General features: G+C 51.4%; 2 protein-coding genes across 5 annotated transcripts; one reads left to right on the plus strand and one right to left on the minus strand.

Moving 5' to 3' along the window:
- Positions 1 to 373: 373 nt before the first annotated feature.
- On the minus strand, positions 374 to 4,002 carry ZNF576 (zinc finger protein 576). Of its 3 annotated transcripts, none has more exons than XM_009194648.4 (3): positions 3,630 to 4,002; positions 3,188 to 3,284; positions 374 to 1,546 (listed from the first exon to the last, which is right to left on the minus strand). In XM_009194648.4, exons 2-3 carry the CDS (start codon positions 3,270 to 3,272, stop codon positions 1,119 to 1,121), a joined length of 513 nt encoding a protein of 170 aa, XP_009192912.1. In that variant the 5' UTR covers positions 3,273 to 3,284; positions 3,630 to 4,002; the 3' UTR covers positions 374 to 1,118. The 3 variants fall into 3 exon arrangements, with proteins under 3 accessions (XP_009192912.1, XP_003915694.1, XP_031515274.1); XM_003915645.5 differs by having other exon boundaries at positions 3,188 to 3,287; XM_031659414.1 differs by having other exon boundaries at positions 3,188 to 4,002.
- Positions 4,003 to 4,118: 116 nt separating this feature from the next.
- IRGQ (immunity related GTPase Q) lies at positions 4,119 to 8,570 on the plus strand. 2 transcript variants are annotated; one of them, XM_003915642.5, is made up of 3 exons: positions 4,119 to 4,391; positions 5,035 to 5,566; positions 7,004 to 8,570. In XM_003915642.5, the coding sequence occupies exons 2-3, from the start codon at positions 5,037 to 5,039 to the stop codon at positions 8,343 to 8,345; spliced, it is 1,872 nt and encodes a 623-aa protein (XP_003915691.2). In that variant the 5' UTR covers positions 4,119 to 4,391; positions 5,035 to 5,036; the 3' UTR covers positions 8,346 to 8,570. The 2 variants fall into 2 exon arrangements, with proteins under 2 accessions (XP_003915691.2, XP_009192911.2); XM_009194647.4 differs by having other exon boundaries at positions 4,119 to 4,371.
- The last annotated feature ends 10,112 nt before the right edge of the window (positions 8,571 to 18,682 follow it).

An 18,682-nucleotide genomic window follows, 5' to 3' on the forward strand; every position in this document is an offset into this window, starting at 1 on the left:
ACAGAGTCTATAAGTATTATATGCAGGGCATTGACCATTGTCTGCAAGTGCAGGGCAAGTAACTAAGGGGGTAAAACTGGCCTGGTGGGACTCATCTCCAGTTGAGGATGATACCCACTGTTCCCCTCCAGCCTGTTGTAGCTTCTGCCCTGCCCCTGCTGACAATGTCACCCTAGGTTGGGCCTTTCAAGAGAGCTGAAAATAGGATCTTAATGGGAAATCTCCCAGTGTTGGCCAAATAAACCCGAAACAGAAGGTATCTCTGTTTGATTCCAAACCAGTTTCCCCACAAAGCGAGGCCAACTCTGGCCTGAGTTCCCCCACCTGCCCACACCCTTATGTTCTCTGGAAATTCCCACTCAAAAGCCAGAGCTCCCTGTTTAGACATTTTAATATGGATGTTTTCTGTTTTTAGATACTATTCCTGTTAGCTTATTCATACCATTTCACCTACACATATGAAAAAATATTTCATGACCAGAATGATATACAAAATTATTTAAATGAGACATAAATTATCGGGGGACTAGTGCCATCTAGTGCCATGGCCCCTCTGAGTGAGGTTGGCAGGGGGTGGGAAAGAGACACAAGGACTCCAATTGCCACCCCCACTCAATTGGGGTCCAGCTCCCAACTGTGCTGCCCCATCCCCAAAAGCCCAAGTTGCTCCACATCTGGAACTCATCCGGTGGCATTACAGGCCAGCAACACCTCACCTTCCCTGCCCCCATTCAGGCAAAGGTCCAGGGCATTTTGCTTCCATTGCCCATGGCATCCATCTGGGAAGAATGAAGGGTGATGACACAGTCTGCAGCTAGGTGTTTAACTGGGAATAAGGGAGACACAAACCATTTCTCTTCCGCACTCCATTCCCATTTTTTTTTTTTAACGAAAGATCTCGTTATTGTCTGATTTCACTGTCTCACGAAGGCCCTGTGTCCTCCAAAGACTGAAGCTCTAAATGAGAATCTTCTGGGTCCTCTTTATTAGGAGCCCTCTGCCTTCCCAGGGGAGGGAAGCAAATCCCTCAGGGCCCCCGGAATTCCTGCACCCCGTATCATGGGTGAGTCCTACTGGCCACAGAGCCACCTGTGACCACGGAGATGCTTAAGCTGCACTCAGAGCTCCCCTCGGGCATGCCGAATGTAGTGTTGATGCAGCCCTGCTTCCTGAGCAAAGTCCTGACCGCACTCTGTACAGGCGAAGGTGCCAGGAGGGGCACGGGCCTCATGCATCTGGCGGTGCCGCCTCAGAGAAGCAGCCTGCCCAAAGGTCTTGCCACAGTCAGGACAGGGGAAGGTGGGCTGGGCAGTAGTGGTTGCAACCAGTGGGGTGGGCTTGGCGGCTGGACCGTGGCTGCGCTGGTGGGTGATTAAGGCTTTGGAGGAGGGGAAGGAGCGGGCGCAGGTGAAGCAGATGAAGAGGACCCCCTGCAGCTTCTGGGCCACGAAGTCCGCTGGGTGCTCCCGCTTCATGTGACGCTCCTGGAACTTGGAATCTGCGAAGGTGATGAGGCAGCGGGTGCACTTCGGGGCCCCCAGGTGGCCTGAGAGATGTGCGGAGAGGTCAGGGGAGGCCGGCAGGAGTCTCCAGGACCTCTCCTGAACCCCAGAATCATACCAACAATTAACATTGAGTGTGCTATGTGCTCGGTTCTATGCTAATGCTGGACAACCAAACAGGAGAACTGTTCTTGGACCTATTTTATGGATGAGCAAACTGAGATTGAAAGAGGTTAGCCAAGTTGCCCATAGTCAATGAGGCTAGGAAAGGAAATGGTGGAGCCAGGGTTGGAACCCAGAGAGTCAGCCTGCCCAACAGAGGGGTATGGTGATTACAGCACAGCCTTTGGAGCCAGACTGCCTGGGATTGAATCTCAGTTCCACCACTTCCTAGGCAATTACACCAGTTTCCTTATCTGGAAAATGGGCTAATAACAGTATCTACTCCATAGGACTGTTGGAAGGAATAAATGAATTGCTGTACAGTCATTTGCAATTATGACTAATGATAACAGAGAAATCCAGCCCGACATCCAGGATATGGCCTGGTACTCACAGCTAGACCTTGGTGTTCTGTTGAACATAAATTTTCACAAAATATCAAGGACAGACAAGGTCATGCTGTGACTAGAATGAATCAAGACAAGACTACATCATAATAATGTCTGAGCACAGACAAAATATGAATGCTGTCCAAGCAGAGAAATGACCAAACATCCTCCTATCCTGGCTCATGTGAATGTCTGCTGCTGCTTTCAGTCAGAGCTTGAGCCTTGCCTTCTTCCTTCCTCCTTCTGGACAAGATTTATTACGATAGCCAATCACAGAATTGCCCCTGCTTCCTGGTAGCATCCAATCCACAGCAAAACAATTTTGCTCGCACATTCCCCAAAATCACCACCCACAAGCCCAAATCCTATGTCGTTTTTACCACTCTTAGTGAGACACCCCACAGTTCCCCCATGGTGCATGTTCTTCATTGCAGCGAGAAATAAACCCAACGTGTTCAACTGCACGTGTGTTTCCGGTAATCTCAGGCTCAAGGGCATTGAGACTACAGCTCTTGTTACAAATACCTCTCTCTGCCTCAGTTCCCAGTTTAAAGGGCCTATTATTAGAAGGACTGAATGAGATAATGAATGTTAAAATCGTTCATAATATGAGAATAAATACACCTAGCTCATAATAAAACAGCAGGAGGTGTTGCTATTACATGGCAAACTGGCTACCATCATTAACCCCTAGCTTTCCCCTTTGCTGCAGTTAATCCCATAACCACCCTGTGAGGTGGATAGTGCCACCCTCTTTTGACAGTCAGGGAAACCAAGGCTCAAGTTACACTGAAAGTCTAGGACACAGTTGGGACCAGAATCTTGGGGCTTTTCTCCCAATAGAACCATTCCCAGCCACGTCTCCAACCCAAGCCTCTCTTGGAAGCCACCCTATCCCTCTGAATGCATAAGCATTGCAATCCTGCTTATGTGGCCAGAGGAGGGTGAGTACTCTGGCCACATAAGCCGGTGTGAGGAGATGCACTTCCTGCTAGGGCAGCTCAGGGACCATTACAGCCCCTTCTCAACAGGCAAAACTCTGTGGCGCCTTGGACACTGAAGTGCCACAGAGATCTTCTTAGCATCAGCTCCTGCACCCCACCCTCCTCTAGCCAGCCAGCCATGTGTACTCACAGATGTTGCCTCCTGGGCTCTGGGGACTTCTCTCCTTGGGTGAATCCTGCTGCTTCATGTTCTCTTCAGAGTTCGGGTCCTCCATGGTGCTGGGACCCTTCTAGTCAGGAGAGGAGCGTGCATGAGTGAAGCTGTTCATCTGTTACCAGTCTTAGAGGGCACCCTAAGTCTATGACCTTTGACATCGCCATAGGCTCTCCTTGCCTGCTTTTGACCCTTACGACATACTATCTCCTTGAACTCTAATTGATGGAGTTCTTGCTAAGAGAAGCTTCAAACCTCCCAAAAGACTTCCTGGGTTTGGGACTCAAGAGTCTTTTCACTGGTGTGACCTATGACCTGCTGCATCAAACTAACTCCCTGAACTCAGCGTGGGAGTCTTGATCTTTGACACCAGCGTCATCCCAGTCTCAAGTGTCTTGGGGCAGGTAGTGATACCCACCCTTTATTCCAGTTCTTCCCGGAAAACATCCTCTGACATCCTGTGATTTTTGTTCCGCCCAGAGCCCCCGCCTCCCACGCGCACTAGCAGCTGCTATCCCGCTACCCTCAAGCGCTGCCTACAGGTTCCTGCTCCCAGGCCTCAGTTTTCCTCCGTACAGCAGAGGGCTGCCTTTCGCTGCGCCTGTCAGTCGCTAGCTACAGCCCCGCCACCCAGAGAGAAGTGGGATAGCCCACTCAGTCTCAGGGCCCCCGTGGTTTCCGCGCCCTTTTGCCAGATGAGCCTCTCGGAGCCGAGATCCCGGATTTGGCATCCGGCAGTAGTATAGTCGCACCAGTCCGGTCCTCAAAATAACGGGAGGGGTCCTTCTCTGCACTATGGTGCGTTATGATGACGTTCACCCTCCCGCGGCGTAGGTACCGAAGCTTTTTGCGCAAGTCTGGGTAGGTGCTCGTGGCGCGCAGGCGCGTTGACTCCTTCATTGTTCGAGGCCCAGAGGCCGCCGAACAGGGGCGTGAGCACTTCGGCCGTTCTGCGCAGGCGCTGCGAAGGGCTAGGTCTCTGCGGTAGCTCTTCCAAGACACACCCCCTTGGAAGAGGGAGTGACGTCAGGTTAAAGCTACTGGGACGCGTCCCGGCATCTTTAAATCACCGCGCCCTGGCCTCTTCGGCCTCCGTCCGCTGCGGCCGAGGGGTCGGGCTTCTCAGTTGCTGACCTACCGCCACCGACTGCGCTCATCCCGTGGGTCTGCTTTTTGCTCGGTTTGTGATGTGGAAGGGGGAAGGGGAAGGATAAAAATAACAATGTGTCCGAGGGAGGAGGGACTGGAAGCCAGATTTCTGAGGTTTTATTTTTATTTATTTATTTTTGAGAGAGTGTCTTGCTCTGTCGCCTGGGCTGGAGTGCGGTGGTGTGATCACTGCCCACTGCAGCCTGCAACTCCTGGGCTCAAGCGATCCTACCGCCGCAGCCTTCCAAGTAGCTGGGGCTACCGGCGCACGCCACCATGGCCCGGCTAAATTTTATTTTTTGTGGAGACGGAGACTCTACCAGAGAGTCCCACGTGTTGGCCAGGCTGGTCTCGAATTCCTGGCCTCAAGCGATCCTCCCGCCTCGGCCTCCCAAAGCACTGGGATTACAGGCATGAGCCACCGCGCCTGATTTCAGAGTTTTTGAAGCAGAAAGGGAAACGTTTCCATCTACAAAGAGGGCGGACAGACAGGGCGCCTGGAATCCCTGGGGAATAGGGTCTGGGCTCTGGATTTTTTAGGTCCTGGAGAGAGACACTCAAGAACCGAAGGGGACCGGGGGGAGGACTGAGGCCTTTGTTCCGAGTGGGGCGGCTAGGAAAGGAAAAGGCTAGGTGCTCCCTGACCCAGGTCTTCTCCACCCGTTGCTTTCCAGCCATGCCTCCGCCGCAGGGTGACGTGACCGCCTTGTTTCTGGGGCCTCCTGGCTTGGGGAAGTCCGCACTGATCGCGGCGCTGTGCGACAAGGATGTGGAGACGCTCGAGGCCCCCGAGGGACGGCCGGACTCCGGGGTTCCCAGCCTAAGAGCTGCGGGCCCAGGCCTTTTTCTGGGCGAGCTGAGCTGCCCACCTGCAACGCCGGGGCCCTGGGCGGCTGAAGCCAACGTGCTGGTACTGGTGCTGCCCGGACCCGAGGGGAACGGGGAACCCTTGGCTGCAGCCCTGGGAGAGGCAGCGCGGGCCGCCCTGGCCCGAGGGACCCCGCTACTGGCTGTGCGGAACCTCCGTCCTGGGGATTCACAGACTGCGGCCCAGGCCCGTGATCAGACAGCAGCTCTGCTGAACAGCGCGGGGTTGGGAGCTGCGGATCTGTTTGTGCTACCGGCGAACTGCGGCAGCAGCGACGGCTGCGAGGAGCTAGAGCGCCTCCGGGCGGCGCTGCAGAGCCAGGCAGAAGCGCTGCGGAGGTGAGTGCTTTCTGGCTTGGTCCCTTAGTTGAGACCCTACACACCTAGGTCCTATTTGAGATCCATGAGATCCCTCCCCCAGTGAGTTTGGGGCAAAGAGCTTAGCTCTATTATTTTTTTTTTTTCCCGAGGGACAGGGTCTTGCTACGTTGACTAGGTTGAATTTGAACTCCTGGCCTTAAGCAATACTCCTGCCTCAGCTTCCCAAAGTGCTAGGATTACAGGCGTGAACCACCACACCCGGCCTTTTTTTTTTTTTTTTTGAGACAGGGTCTCACTCTATCGCCCAGGCTGGAGTGCACTGCTGCTATCCTAGCTCACTGAGGGCCTCCACCTCCTGGACTCAAATGATCTTCCTGCTTCAGCCTCCAGAGTAGCTAATAGAACAGGCTGCAAAACAGGATCTCACTGTTTCCCCAGGCTGGTCTTAAATTCTTGGCCTCAAGCCATGCCCCCACCCAGGCTTCCCAAAGCCCTAGGATTAAAAGGGAAAATCTTAGCACTTTATCTGCTGGGGCCCTGAGGCTCCTTTTTCTAGGCCCTGCCCCAAGCAAGGTGATCCGCCCTCCCTGGCCTCCCAAAGTGCTGGAATTATAGGCGTGAGACACTTTGCCCAGCCCCCTGGAAGATTTTACCTGAAAACTCTAATCCTTGAGCCCTCCCCACCATCAGTTTGGTTTTCAAGTGACCTAAAGCCACACCAGCAATGAGGATCTTGGGGCATACTCATCCACCTCCTTTCTCCAGCTCCCTCTTGTTTCTGTGCCCACTTGCTGGCTACCTCCTGAATTTGCTCTACCACCTGCCAGCCTCCTCATTTTACAGACTTTAAAATGAGGCTCAGAGAGGGGCAGTCCCTTGTCCTAGTACACTATCATCTTTTTTCCTTAGCCTCACCTGGTGGGGAGTCACCTTAGCCACTCCCCCTTGGTAAGAACTAGTAGATGAAATTTCTCCCCTCACTGACCCTCCTTAGGCCCAGCCTCTGAAAAGAGTGCCTTGGCGACCTTGTCTGTCTCAAATAGTGCTGGACTTGTGTTTAGGCCACAATACAGTTGCGATTCTTTGTTCTAGGCCCCACTCTCTGTGAGCTTTGTCCCACCCAGCACAGCTGACCCTTGGAAAAGCCCCGCCCCCAAATACTGTATTCCATGGAAGTCTTAGCCCAATCCCCATTTTAGGCTAGAGTGGGAAACCTGACCTTAAGTCCACCTGTCCAATAATCAAGACTCCATTATTGCTTGAAGCCCCGCCCATATCATCATGGCCCCTCCCCATCTGGTTTCTATTTGCCGTGCCGTCAGTCTGGCCCTTCCCTTTCCTATCCCTGCCCCATTCTGGGATCATTAGGAAAGCTCCGCCCTTGTCATTCATAGCCCAGTCCATGTAACCCAGCCCCTCTTCTGCCTTTGACTCTGACCCTTCTTGTCCCCACAGGCTCCTGCCCCCGGCCCAGGATGGCTTCGAGGTGCTGGGTGCAGCAGAGCTGGAGGCTGTGCGTGAGGCCTTTGAGACCGGCGGCCTGGAGGCTGCGCTGTCGTGGGTGCGCTCAGGCCTGGAGCGCCTGGGCAGCGCACGGCTAGACCTGGCCGTGGCCGGCAAGGCTGACGTGGGCCTTGTGGTGGACATGCTGCTTGGATTGGATCCTGGCGACCCAGGTGCTGCGCCTGCTTCGGCGCCCACGGGGCCCACTCCCTTCCCGGCCCCAGAGCGCCCGAATGTGGTGCTCTGGACTGTGCCTCTGGGCCCCACGGGCACTGCCACCACCGCGGCCGCAGCCTCTCACCCAACGCACTACGACGCCCTCATCCTCGTCACCCCTGGGGCCCCCACTGAGAAGGACTGGGCCCAGGTCCAGGCCTTGGTGCTACCAGATGCGCCTCTTGTCTGTGTGCGCACAGACGGCGAGGGCGAGGATCCGGAGTATTTGGGAGAAGGCAAGATGGAGAAACCCAACGGCGAGAGCTTAAAGAACGCAGGCGGAGGGGGATTGGAGAATGCACTCAGTAAGGGAAGGGAGAGATGTAGCGCTGGATCGCAGAAAGCAGGCAGCGGGGAAGGTCCTGGGAAAGCTGGCAGCGAGGGTTTGCAGCAGGTTGTCGGCATGAAGAAATCAGGTGGTGGCGACTCAGAGCGGGCCGCCGTGTTAAGCCCGGAGGACGAGACATGGGAGGTGTTGGAGGAGGCACCGCCGCCAGTGTTCCCCCTATGGCCTGGTGGACTCCCAGGGCTATGCGAATGGCTGCGGCAAGCGCTCCCCCCAGCCCAGGCAGGGGCGCTGCTGCTGGCACTGCCACCAGCATCTCCCAGCGCTGCCCGAACCAAGGCTGCGGCGTTGCGGGCCGGGGCGTGGAGGCCAGCTCTGCTGGCTAGTCTGGCAGCGGCGGCGGCACCACTCCCAGGGCTGGGCTGGGCATGCGACGTGGCACTTCTGCGGGGTCAGCTGGCGGAGTGGCGACGGGGCCTGGGACTGGAACCCGCGGCACTGGCTCGACGTGAGCGTGCCCTGGGCCTGGCTCCTGGGGAGCTGGCAGCGCGCGCTCATTTCCCAGGCCCGGTGACGCGCGCCGAGGTCGAAGCAAGGCTGGGTGCCTGGGCGGGCGAGGGCACTGCTGGGGGCGCAGCACTGGGTGCTCTCTCCTTCCTGTGGCCTGCGGGTGGCGCAGCGGCGACAGGTGGCCTGGGCTACCGAGCGGCTCACGGCGTACTGCTGCAGGCTCTGGATGAGATGCGGGCTGATGCTGAGGCTGTGCTGGCACCCCCTGAGTCTGCCCAGTGAGAGGTGGGAGGGGGCTTGAGGGTCCAGACTGTGGCAGGGGATGCCTGGGCTTAATCCTGAGTGCTTGAAAGGGATGTGGACTCTGATTTCTAGCTGGGATGTGTGACTTCTCATCACCTGGATTCAGAGAGTCTGGGGGACAGGAATCCTAATTTCTTTTTTTTTTTTCCTTTTTTTTTTTTTTTTTTGAAACGAAGTCTCTTGTTGCCCAGGCTGGAGTGCAATGGCGCGATCTCGGCTCACTGCAACCTCTCCCTCCCAGGTTCAAGCGATTCTCCTGCCTCAGCGTCCGGAGTAGCTGGATTTACAGGTGCCTGCCACCAAGCCTGGCTAATTTTTGTATTTTTAGTAGCCTGTTGGCCAGGCTGCCCTTGAATTCCTGACCTCAGGCGATCCACCCGCCCGGGCCTCCCAAAGTGCTAGGATTACAGGCGTGAGCCACCGTGCCCTGCCAGGAATCCTGATTTCTTTGGGAACCATGGTGCATGACATCCAGACCCTTCTGTCCTGAAGGGAGTTGGTGGCCCAGAGTCTAGCAGGGACTATGTCTGTCTCCTAGGGAGTAGAAACTGGAGTTACTGGATGTTTAGTCCTCCAGGGGAGGGGAGAAGTCCTGTTTCCTAATTGGTGGGGAGGTGTCCATGACTGGTACCTAAACTCCAGTATAGGGGAGGGAGACCTGAGCGCCCCAGGGAGCTGGAACTCTTGGGCTTCAGAGCCTCAGAGGGAAACAGCGTCTACATTTCTCTGGGGGAAAAAGCCTGCACACAGGTCCCCAAGGAGCAGTGGGCTTTGAGTCTTGATGGGGTGGCGGAGGCCTCCAGGGTCTCAGACTCCAGGGTCCTAAGATGGCTGTGGACCTTGGTTCCTAATTCTTGGGTAAGGGGAGGTCTGCATCTGGAGGACGGATCAGGGGGCTTGTGGGAGAAAGCTGGAGACTTCTTGATCTCTCCTGGGGAGTGGATGGGTTTCTACAATTGCCCTCCAAAAGTATGTAGGGAGGGTGGTCCCACAAAAATGAGGTGAGGTGGGTAAGAGGTCTGGGCATGGCGGGCTCTAGAAGTAGCCAGGGACCAGGAATGAGGCCTTCTGGGTGTGGAAGGGCAGGAAAGAATACCTCAGAGACAGCTCCTCCAAACCTTGTATTGGGATCCCGGCAACTGCCTCTGTGAGTGTGACTGGGAAGGGATATGACTGCCTTCATCTTCTAGGTGCTGAGCAATTCAGATGATCTCTGGGGAGTCTGTTTCTCTGTCTCTCTTCTTCAGGAAAAGAGTCTGTTTCTCTCTTTTTTTGGCCTTGGTGTTTTGTGCAACTTCCTTTTTGGAAGAACAGCTGTACTGCTGCATTGGTCCAAACACTTCTGTATGGACACCTTAGGTATCCCCAAGAGACTCTGCTTTCTGATGTACATAGAGGGTACTGCGCTGAGCCAGGGGCCCACCAAATGGGTGGCCAGGCATTTGAGACCATGGGAATATGCCAGGAATGAATGAAGCAAAGGCAGAAACCACAGTGCCTGGAATGTTCTAGGCTGCTAGCCACATGTAGGGGAAAAGCTGCAGGTTACAGAATTCTTCAGTGTCAAAAACAGAAAAGGAGGATCTGAGAATCCAAGCGATAGAATCCCTTTTGTTGTAGACAGAAAGAGCAAAGTCCAGAGAGGGCAGGCTTGAGGCCCTGAGGGTCTGGCCCTTGCTTATTCTCATTCCCTGCCCCTTCCCACTCCTGTCCAGCCTGATAGGCTTTCCTTCCTTTTTTTATTTTTTATTTTTTTGAGATGGAATCTCGCCCTGTCACGCAGCCTGGAGTACAGGGATGTGATCACCGCTCACTTCAATCTCCTGCTCCCAGCTTCAAGCGATTCTCCTGCCTCAGCCTCCCGAGTGTCTGAGATGACAGGCATGTGCCACCACACCTGGCTAATTTTTGTAGTTGAGTAGAGAAGGGGTTTCACCCTGTTGTGGCCAACAGGCTGGTCTCAAACTCCTGACCTCAGGTGATCTACCCGCCTCAGCCTCCCAAAGTGCTGGGATTACACGTGTGAGCCATCATGCCCACCTGACTTTCTTTCTGATGCCTGAGTGGCCACCTTGAGTCCTGCCTGGGGACCCTTGCACCTGCTCTTCTCTTTCCTTCAAGGCTCTACTCACAACTTCCTGTTCCACTCTCAAACCTTCCTGTGACTCGCTCAGTCAGATCTCAGCTCACATATCCACCCTATCTGAAGTAACTCACATCCCCCCATTCATTTCGGCCAGTTGAGTTTCCTTATAGCAATTATTACTGTCAAAAATGATCTTATTTATTTACCTATTTATTGGCTTCTGACCCATTGCCTGTCCTGTTCTCTGTTGTTCCCCCAGTATCTAGAACAATAGGTGACTGATACAATAGGTGCTTCGTAAATATTTTTTACTATTATTATTATTATTATTATTTTAGAGACAGGGTCTTGCTCTGTTGCCTAGGCTGGAATACAGTGGGATGATCGTGGCTCAGTGCCACCTCCAACTCCTGGGCTCAAATGATCCTCCCACCTCTGCCTACAGAGTAGCTGGGACTGTAGGTACACAGCACCAAATTTTTTGTAGAGACGGGTTCTAGCTTTGTAGCCCACACTAGTGTTGAACTCCTGGCCTCAAGTGATCCTCCTGCCTTGATGGGATTGTGGGTGTGAGCCACCACACCCAGCCTACATGTTTATTTCATTGATCAGTGTCAGAACTAGGATTGGAATTTCGATTGTTGATCTCTTGCCACAAGATAGGAAAATGGAGCAAGATAAGGAGAAACAAGCATTTAATTGGAGAGAACACCCTTGTCTGAGGTCAGGGGCCTGGGAAGCAAGCGCAACTTTGCCACTGTCACTGTGTGTTACTTGGACAGTGCCTTATTTTCCCATCTGTGAAATGAAAGGGCTGGACAAGAACCTTCAAGAGTTTTGAGATCCTGTCTCTCTTAGAAGCTGAAGACAAGGGTGACTGATCCAAGGGGAGATACTCAAGGGATGGTACCACTGTCTCCCCCACTGCTGACACAATGTGTCCCATCAAAGTTGAGTTATCTACCATGGGGAAGAGCACTTGGTTCTATACTGAATGGCTCCAGGCATTTCCATGAAAGCTCTTTCAGCTTTAGGGGAAGAATATTCATACATATCTGTAATATCCACTACACCTCTTTACCCCCTCATATTATTGTCTAAGCCCTGCAATCAGGCATGTCAGCCACCTGATGGAATGGGAGAGCTTCAGGGCAGCACTGTCCAGTAGAAGCAAAATGCAAGCCACATATATGTCATTTTAAGTTTTCTTTTCTTTTCTTTCCTTTTTTTTTTTTTTTTTTCAGATGGAGCTTCACTGTGTCACCCAGGCTGGAGTGCAGTGGCAATATCTCAGCTCACTGCAGCCTCCGCCTCCCAGGTTCAAGTGATTCTCTTGCCTCAGCCTCCTGAGTAGCTGGGATTACAGGCATATGCCACCATGCCTGGCTAATTTTTGTATTTTTAGTAGAGACGAGGTTTCACCATGTTGGTCAGGCTGGTCTCGAACTACCGACCTCAGGCCACCCGCCTCGGCCTCCCAAAGTCCTGGGATTACAGGTGTGAGCCGTCACGCCCAGCTAATTTTTATATTTTTATTTATTTATTTATTTTTTGGAGACAGAGTCTTGCTCTGTCACCCAGGCTGGAGTGCAGTGGTGCGATCTTGGCTCACTGCAATCTCAGCCTCCCAAGTAGCTGGGATGACAGGCACGCACCATCACGCCCAGCTAATTTTTCTATTTTTAGTAGAGATGGGGTTTCACTGTGTTGGCCAGGCTGGTCTTGAACTCCTGACCTCAGGTGATCCATTGGCCTCATCCTCCCAAAGTGCTGGGATTATAGGCATGAGCCACCACACCCAGCCTAATTTTTGTATTTTTAGTAGAGATGGGGTTTCAGCACATTGGCTAAACTGGTCTTGAACTCATGGCCTCAAGTTATCTGCCCACCTCAGCCTCCTAAAGTGCTCAGATTACAGCCAAGTTTTCTAATAGCCACATTAGAATAGTAAAAGGAAACAGGTTAAATTCATTTTAACATGTTTTACTTAACCCAATGTATCTAAAATAGCTTTCAACATATCGTCGTTTTTTGTTTTGTTTTGTTTGTTTGAGATGGTGCTTCGCTCTGTTGCCCAGGCTGGAGTGCAGTGGCACAATCTCAGTGCACTGCAACCTCCACCTTCTGGGTTCAAGTGATTCTCCTGCCTCAGCCTCCCAAGTAGCTGGGATTACAGGCACCCGCCACCATGCCCGCTAATTTTTGTATTTTTGGTTAGAGATGGGATTTTGCCATGTTGGCCGGGCTAGTCTCAAACTCCTGACCTCAGGTGATCCGCCCACCTCGGCCTCCCAAAGTACTAGGATTACAGGCGTGAGCCGCTGCACCTGGCATCATTGGTATTTAAATGAGTTATGTTACATTCTTTTATGCTGTCTTCAAAATCTGGTGTATATTTTACACTTACACCAAATCTCAATTACCATGATACATTTTCATCCAAAATGCTTGACCTGTTTTTCAATTTCATAAAATTCATAGTTGGAGAAGTAGATTTACATATCCAAGTTGTTCCAATTATATAATAGTTTTCCAAAAACTGAGATGGGTGTCAATTTTTTTTTTTTTTTTTTTTTTGAGATGAAGTCTCACTCTGTCGCCCAGGCTGGAGTGCAGTGGTGCGATCTCGGCTCACTGCAAGCTCCGCCTCCCGGGTTCATGCCATTCTCCTGCCTCAGCCTCCCGAGTAGCTGGGACTATAGGCGCCCACCACCACGCCCGGCTAATTTTTTGTATTTTTAGTAGAGACGGGGTTTCACCATGTTAGCCAGGATGGTCTCGATCTCCTGACCTCGTGATCCGCCTGCCTTGGCCTCCCAAAGTGCTGGGATTACAGGCGTGAGCCACCGCGCCTGGCCGAGTGTCAATGTTTTAAGTAGAGATGCGGGTCTTGTTACGTTGACCAAGCTAGTGGGTTTTTTTGTTTTGTTTGTTTTGTTTTGTTTTGAGACAGAGTCTCACTTTGTCACCCAGGCTGGAGTGCAGTGGGCATGACCTCGGCTCACTGCAACCTCTGCCTCCCAGTTTCAACTGATTCTCTTGCATCAGCCTCCTGAGTAGCTGGGACTACAGGTGTGTGCCACCATGCCTGGCTAATTTTGATATTTTTCTTAGAGACAGGGTTTCACCACATTGGCCATGCTCATCTTGAACTCCTGACCTCAGTCGATCCGCCCACCTCAGCCTCCTGAAGTGCTAGGATTACATACATAAGCCACTACGCCTGCCACCAATCTGGTTTTGAACCCCCGGCCTCAAGTGATCCTCCCACCTCAGCCTTCCAAAGTGCTGGTATTACAGGCATGGGCGACCACACCTGGCCTCAGCTGTTCAATTAAAAGTAAATAAAACTTAAAATTCTATGTTTCATTGACAGTAGTGCAGTGTTAATACAGAGTAGCCACATGTGGTTAGTGGCTACAGTATTGGACAGTGCAGGTACAGAATACTTCTATCAACATAGAAAATTCTATCAGTCTAGCTCTAGGGGCAGATAGTCCTTCTACTGACTTGGGCAAGTCACTCCACAAATGGCATCTACCTCACATGGTTATGGTGAGAATTCAGCGTGTGTATGTATGTGCATGCATACAACATGCATACACACACATAACAGTGCACCCTTTCCTGAAAAGCCTGACACAGGGAGCTCAGACATGAGTGCCACCCACCCCTGGGCAGCACCAAGATGGCTCTAGTCCGGGCGCCTTTGTCTCACCCCCATGCCTTTGCTCGGAGTGTGCTCCTTATTTTTCTGCCACTTTGACTCTGTCTCTGATTTGGTCCTGTCTGACATCACTGCTATATGCTTTGCTGCTCTCAATTTCCTCTGCCCTCATGCCAGCAGGAGTCATGCCAGAGATCATATCTGAGAAAGCAAGACAATTTTGTGTGTGTGTGTCTGTGCCCATAGAGGAGTGCTGGTTGTGTTGATATAGTTGTAGATTGGTTGTGTTTACATCGTTGTATATATTGACATGCTTGAGTGTTATGACTTCTTTTGGGGGTGGTCGCCTTTTAAATCATGACTTTTGATGGGATTGAATTTTAGTCTTTGTGAATACATAAGTAGGCATCTGTCTCTGGGAGCATCCAAGCAGAAAAGACTAAGACTCCCTTGTAGACAGATCACTGGCCTCCATTGGAGTGTGTCTGCATGGCACCACGGGGCTGGAAGACCCTTGGAGGCAGGAATTCAAGGAAATGTATGATGAATTTTGGCACTGCCATCAGAAGCAGAACAGGCATGGAAAACTTGGGTGAGTGGACGAGACAACCTCATCAGCACAGCAGAGTTCCATACATTCCTGAATAATGATGGAGGGATTTGTGTCCACTGCAGTGGGGAACCATGAAGGACACATCAAGGGTGTGGTTGGCCTATGGTGCTCTTTGGAGGAATGAATAAAAATGAATAGAAATCCTATTGCGTGTCTGTTCTTTTGGAGTTTGAGGGAAAAGAAAGATCCTTGAGATTTTAACTGGGCTGGAAACCTAGACTCCAGCATCTGGGCATAGGAGGGATGGTGGGGAATCTGCTGGGAAAAGACGGGGCTGTGATCAAGAGAATTTATCAGTATCTGAGTTTTGCCACCTTGGAAGGAGTGCAGGCAGACTTACTGTTTAAACATTGGGAGCTTATGATGGTAAAGCGCCTTAGCTCTGGAGCCAGCTGTACCCATTAATGACCCCAATTGGGCCAGCCTTTCTGTAGCCATGCCCTTGGATTGTTGCTCTCCTTTTAGACTTGACTGTGTGGTTTGCTTCAGCCACTAGAACAATAGCAAACATGATACAAGCAGAAGCTTGAAAAGTACTTAAGCAGCCGGGTGCGGTGGCTCACACCTGTAATCCCAGCACTTTGGGAGGCCGAGGCGGGCGGATCATAAGGTCAGGAGATCAAGACCATCCTGGCTAACACAGTGAAACCCTGTCTTTACTAAAAATGCAAAAAATTAGCCGGGTGTGGTGGTGCACACCTGTAGTCCCAGCTACTCGGGAGGCTGAGGCAGGAGAATAGCTTGAACCTGGAAGGTGGAAGTTGCAGTGAGGTGAGACTGCGCCACTGTACTCCAGCCTGGGCAACAGAGCGAGACTTCGTCTCAAAAAAAAAAAAAAAGTGCTTATGCACTGGGACTTCCTCTTTTGCTCCCCTTGGTACCCCTACCACCACTGCCACATCCAATCCCCAGGCTGGCTGAGCATGGTGGCTTATACCCATAATCCCAGCACTTAGGGAGGCAAAGGGAAGAATTTCATGAGCCCAGGAGATCGAGACCAGCCTGGGCAACATGGCAAGACCCCCATCTCTACAAAAAAGCAACTACAACAAAATTAGCCAGATGTGGTGGTGTGCGCCTGTGGTCCCAACTACATCGGGGAGGCTGAGGCAAGCAGATTGTTTGAGCCCAGTCGAGGCTGAAGTGAGCTACGATGGCTCCACTGCACTCCAGCCTGGGTGACAGAGCAAGACAATGTCTAAAAAAATAAAAAGAAGGAAAGAAAAAGAAAAGACCTGGACTAACCTGCTGGGTAATAAAGAGAAAAGAGACACATGGCCCAGTCATCCTTGATCCCCGCCACCCATAGCCAACCGACCTCTGGAACAGAGCTCCCTAGCTGATAGGCAGCTGAACCCTGCTGAGACCAGCAAAACAACTGCCCAGCTGATCCCAGACCAAGTGGCAACCCAGAGAATCATCAACTAAATAGGTGATTGTTCTAAACCACTAAATTTTGGAGTGGTTTGTTATGTAGCAAAAGCAACTAATAACAGACTTGTTCTCTCTGTGTGTGATGTGGTCTCTTTCTGCCCAACAACATGACTCAGTGATTAAAATCTTAAACTCTGCCACTTTTTAGGCTGTGGGACCTCCAGTGTGACAGCCCTCTGAGCCTCCGATGTCTCCTGAAAACAGGGATGCGAATAATAGTGCCTATCACATAAAGTAGTGAAAATAAAATGAAAAACAGCTTCTAAGGGGTCATGGTGGTCATTTGTGCTGTTAATGAAACATGTCCAGTTCTCTGCCTTCTGACCTTGGGGCAGGATCTCACTTCCTGGTCCCCATGTGGCCAGGTGGGCCATGTGACTAACTCCATCCAGTGACTTGTATTAAGTCACTTCTTGATCACAGCGTGTGATTACCCATGGTAAACGTCCCATGACACAGAAATTGGCCACATTCAAATTGGTGGATGCTTTATTTATTTATTTATTTAAGACAGGGTCTCTGTCAGCTAGGCTGCAGTGCAGTGGCAAGATCTCAGCTCACTGCTGCCTCCACCTTCCAGACTCAAGCAATCCTCCCGCCTCAGCCTCCCAGGTAGCTGGGACTACAGGTGTGCACCACCACGCCTGGCTATTTTTTTTTTTTTCTGTATTTTTGCTCAGATGGGTCTCAAACTCCTGGGCTCAAGTGGTCCTCCTGCCTCGGCCTCCCAAAGTGCTGGGATGACAGGCGTGAGCCACCACACCCTGCCAGTGGCTGATTTATGACTATGATGAGCAGAACACCCTCTGGATAGTGCTAGGGGTGAAGGAAAAGTTAACCTTTTGAGAATGGGCAGTCATTCAGCAAATATCCACTCCTCTCCCTCCCGCTGGAGGGGGAGTATATTTCCCTGCTCCACTGATGGGTTTGACCATTTGATTTACTTAATGGAATTTTAGCAGACCTAACCTTAGCAAGGGCCTTAGATGCCCTTGGCTTTTGTGCTCCCGTGATGTGCCATGAGAACATTTGCCAGGGAGCTGCTGATCCCAGAAAATTGTGGAATCTCATGGAAGAGACCTGAATCCTCCCAAACTGGAACCAAAGCAGCCAACCCACAAACCCTTAGAAGAATGTTTGTTGGTATAAGTCTCAGTTTTCACGTTGGGAGGCCTAGGTGGGTGGATCACTTGAACCCAGGAGTCTGCGACCAGCCTGGGTAACATGGGGAAACCCTGTCTCTACAAAAAAAAAAAAATCACAGGAAATAGCTGGGCGTGGTGGCGCATGCCTGTAGTCGCTGCTACTAGGGAGGCTGAGCGGGGAGGATCCATTGAGCCCATGAGGTTGAGGCTGCAGTAAACTGTGATGGTTTCACTGCACTCCAGCCTGGGAGACAGAGTGAGACTCTCTCTCTCAAAAAAAAAAAAAAGAAGTCTCAGTTTTAGGATGATTTGTTATACAGCATTACTACAGTGTTAGTTAATACAACTTTGTTGTTTTAAACCACTGAGATCAGGGACTTGTTTTGTTACTGTAACATCATCTAATCTGTCCCAATTGATGTCAATGTTTAGCACCTGTCAACTAATGGCCACTCAGTAAGTGGCAGCTATTATGATGATTACTGTTTACTCAGGCATACATTGTCTTTAGAATCCACATGGTCTTAAAGGTGCTAGGCATTGCACTAGGCGCTTTTTAAATTGTCTTTCATTTGACTCTTACAACAACCTTGAGGTTATAACTATTAATATCTACGTTTTGCAGACATGAACATTGAGGCAAAAAGAGGAAGCAGTTAATTGAGAGAGATGATCATGGACTCTGAAGTATACCAGACTTGGGTTCAAATCAAGGTTCTGATCCTCCCTAGTTGTTTGACCCAAGGCAAATGACACCCACAATCTATGCCTCAGTTTGTTCATCTGTAGAGTGGGGTTAATAGTATCAACCTCACAGAGTTGTTATGATCATGAAATGAGGTATAGCATGGAAAACACAGCACAGGGACCTGGCAAAGAGTAACCCCTTCATAAAAGGCAGGGCCGCCAGGAATGGTGACTCACACCTTGTCCTCCCAGCACTTTGGGAGGCCAACGATCGCTTGAGTCCAGGAGTTCAAGACCAGCCTGGGAAACGTAGTGAAACCCTGTTGCTACAAAAAATAAAAAATTAGCAGGGCGTGGTGGTGCACGTTTGTAGTCCCAGCTACTAGGGAGAACAAGGTGGGAGAATCACCGGGCATGGTGGTGCATGCCTGTAGTCCCAGCTACTAGGGAGGCTGAGGTGGGAGAATCACTTGAGCCCGGGAGGTTGAGGCCTCAGTGAGCCTTGAATGCACCACTGCACTCCAGCCTGGGTGACAGAGTGAGACCCTGTCTGAAAAAAAGAAAAAAGAAAGAAAGAAGGCAGGGCCTTCCCTCTCTTCCTCAAAAGGAGAGGATTTGAAATGAGGATTGAGACCCCTTATTTCCTGCATTCTATCTCCTCAAGATACATCACACCACAAGGAC

Source organism: Papio anubis, chromosome 20 (genome assembly GCF_008728515.1).
Source record: "Papio anubis isolate 15944 chromosome 20, Panubis1.0, whole genome shotgun sequence".
In the NCBI taxonomy this organism is placed as follows: domain Eukaryota; kingdom Metazoa; phylum Chordata; class Mammalia; order Primates; family Cercopithecidae; genus Papio; species Papio anubis.